This window comes from Corvus kubaryi, unplaced genomic scaffold (genome assembly GCF_017639235.1).
Source record: "Corvus kubaryi isolate FWS band 111438036 unplaced genomic scaffold, C.kubaryi_AGA036_p1.0 36238, whole genome shotgun sequence".
NCBI classification, from domain to species: Eukaryota; Metazoa; Chordata; class Aves; order Passeriformes; family Corvidae; genus Corvus; species Corvus kubaryi.
In genome coordinates, this window is record NW_024580830.1 from 8,370 (window position 1) to 10,209 (window position 1,840).

At 54.2% G+C, this 1,840-nt stretch overlaps 1 protein-coding gene across 1 annotated transcript in view; it reads left to right on the forward strand.

The window, feature by feature from the left end:
• Positions 1–1,840, forward strand: part of ALS2CL (ALS2 C-terminal like) — a 36,765-nt gene that overhangs the window by 7,562 nt on the left and 27,363 nt on the right. The window contains exons 5-6 of the mRNA XM_042019840.1: positions 341–439; positions 1,442–1,600. Coding sequence (XP_041875774.1) covers positions 341–439; positions 1,442–1,600 — 258 coding nt within the window. The remainder of the gene's footprint in view (positions 1–340; positions 440–1,441; positions 1,601–1,840) is intronic.

A 1,840-nucleotide genomic window follows, 5' to 3' on the forward strand; every position in this document is an offset into this window, starting at 1 on the left:
ATGGTGACCTTTTCCATGCTGACCTTTTCCATGGTGACCTTTCCATGCCGACCTTTTCCATGGTGACCGTTTCCATGGTGACCTTTTCCATGCTGACCTTTTCCATGGTGACCTTTTCCATGGTGACCTTTCCATGGTGATCTTTTCCATGGTGACCTTTTCCATGGTGACCTTTCCATGCCGCCCTTTTCCATGGTGACCTTTCCATGCCGACCTTTTCCATGGTGACCGTTTCCATGGTGACCTTTCCATGCTGACCTTTTCCATGGTGACCTTTTCCATGCCGCCCTTTTCCATGCCGCCCTTTTCCATGGTGACCTTTTCCACGTGCCCCTGGCAGGTTTGGGATCTGCCTGGTCCCGTGGCGCTCCGAGGACCGCTACGACTGCTACAAGTGCCACTGGTACCAGGGCAAGATGAGGGGCTACGGAATCTGTGAGTAAGTAAAATCCATGGATGTGTTCCCGGGAAAAGGGGGCTCCAAGGGTTGAAAGCAGGAAATGTTGTCCGAAATCTTTGGAGCCTGGTCTGGAAATGCTTTGTGGGTTTTTAGAATTCCAGAATTGTTTGGGAGTTTAAGGATCATCCCATTCCCACCCCATTTCATGGGCAGGGACACTTCCCGCTATCCCAGGCTGCTCCAGCCTGGCCTTGGGCACTGCCAGGGATCCAGGGGCAGCCACAGCTGCTCTGGCAATTCCAGCCCAGCCAGGAATTCCCAATCTCCCATCCAGCCCTGCCCTCTGGCACTGGGAAGCCATTCCCTGGCTCCTGTCCCTCCAGGCCTTGTCCCCAGTCCCTCTGCAGCTCTCCTGGAGCCCCTTTGGGCCCTGCAAGGGGCTCGGAGCTCTCCCTGGAATTTTCTCTTCTGAGGTCACCCCAAATGCTTTGGCCCCTGGGAACACCGGGCTGCCCACGGATCCTGCTCATCCCTATCCCGGATTTCTCCATGCCGAGTGTGGCAGAGGAGAACCGACAACCCAACGTTCCAACTGGGATAGGCCCATGGAAGAGGAACGTGGATGTTCCGCTCCTGCTTTAAACTCAGAGTTGCTCTTCCCAGAGGGATCAATGCAGGGAAGGGCTGGTGGCCACCACAAAGAGGTGGATCCAAGCCTGGCTTCCTACGGATCTGATGTTCCAGCCTGGATTCCCCAGTGCTCCCTGTGCCCAGGCTGGTGAGAGGTCATGGACTCAGTGGCCTCTCCCAGGACAATTCCAAGCCCATGCGTTGTGTCCTTGGAAAATTTGGGAAGCTGTGGAATGTCCGGTTTGGGCGACGCCCATTCCTTGAGTGCACAAGGATCAAATCCAGCGCTCTCAGACAAATATGGGGAATCTTTAGGGATGGAGCAGCCTGATCTCCTCATTTTCCTGGCTTCCTGCTCCAGGAGTAGCTGTCAGATATTCCCAGCCTGGAATTCCATCCCTCTTCCTGCAGGTATGGGAATGACACGGTCTACAAGGGCTACTTCAAGGACAACGTGCGCCAAGGCTTTGGGATCCTGGAGAACTTCTCGGCCGAGCATCCCTTCAAATACACGGGACAATGGGAAAACGACAAAAAGAATGGATATGGGGTCTGGGAAGACAGGGAGAGGTAAAGGTGGGATGGATCTGAGGTGGCTTTAGGTGTGGGAGAACCTTGGATTTGATGGGATAAATTCTCGTGTTTGGATGGGGAAATTTGGGATGGAGCCAGGGGGGTGTAAGGCTTGAATTCCTTGGAAAACATTCCCAGATGGGGGAGTTTGGGATGGAGCCAGGCTTGAATTCCTTGGAAAACATTCCCAGAGCTGAGTTTGTATGGGACATCCTGGAGAGCTTCTCAGCCGAGGGT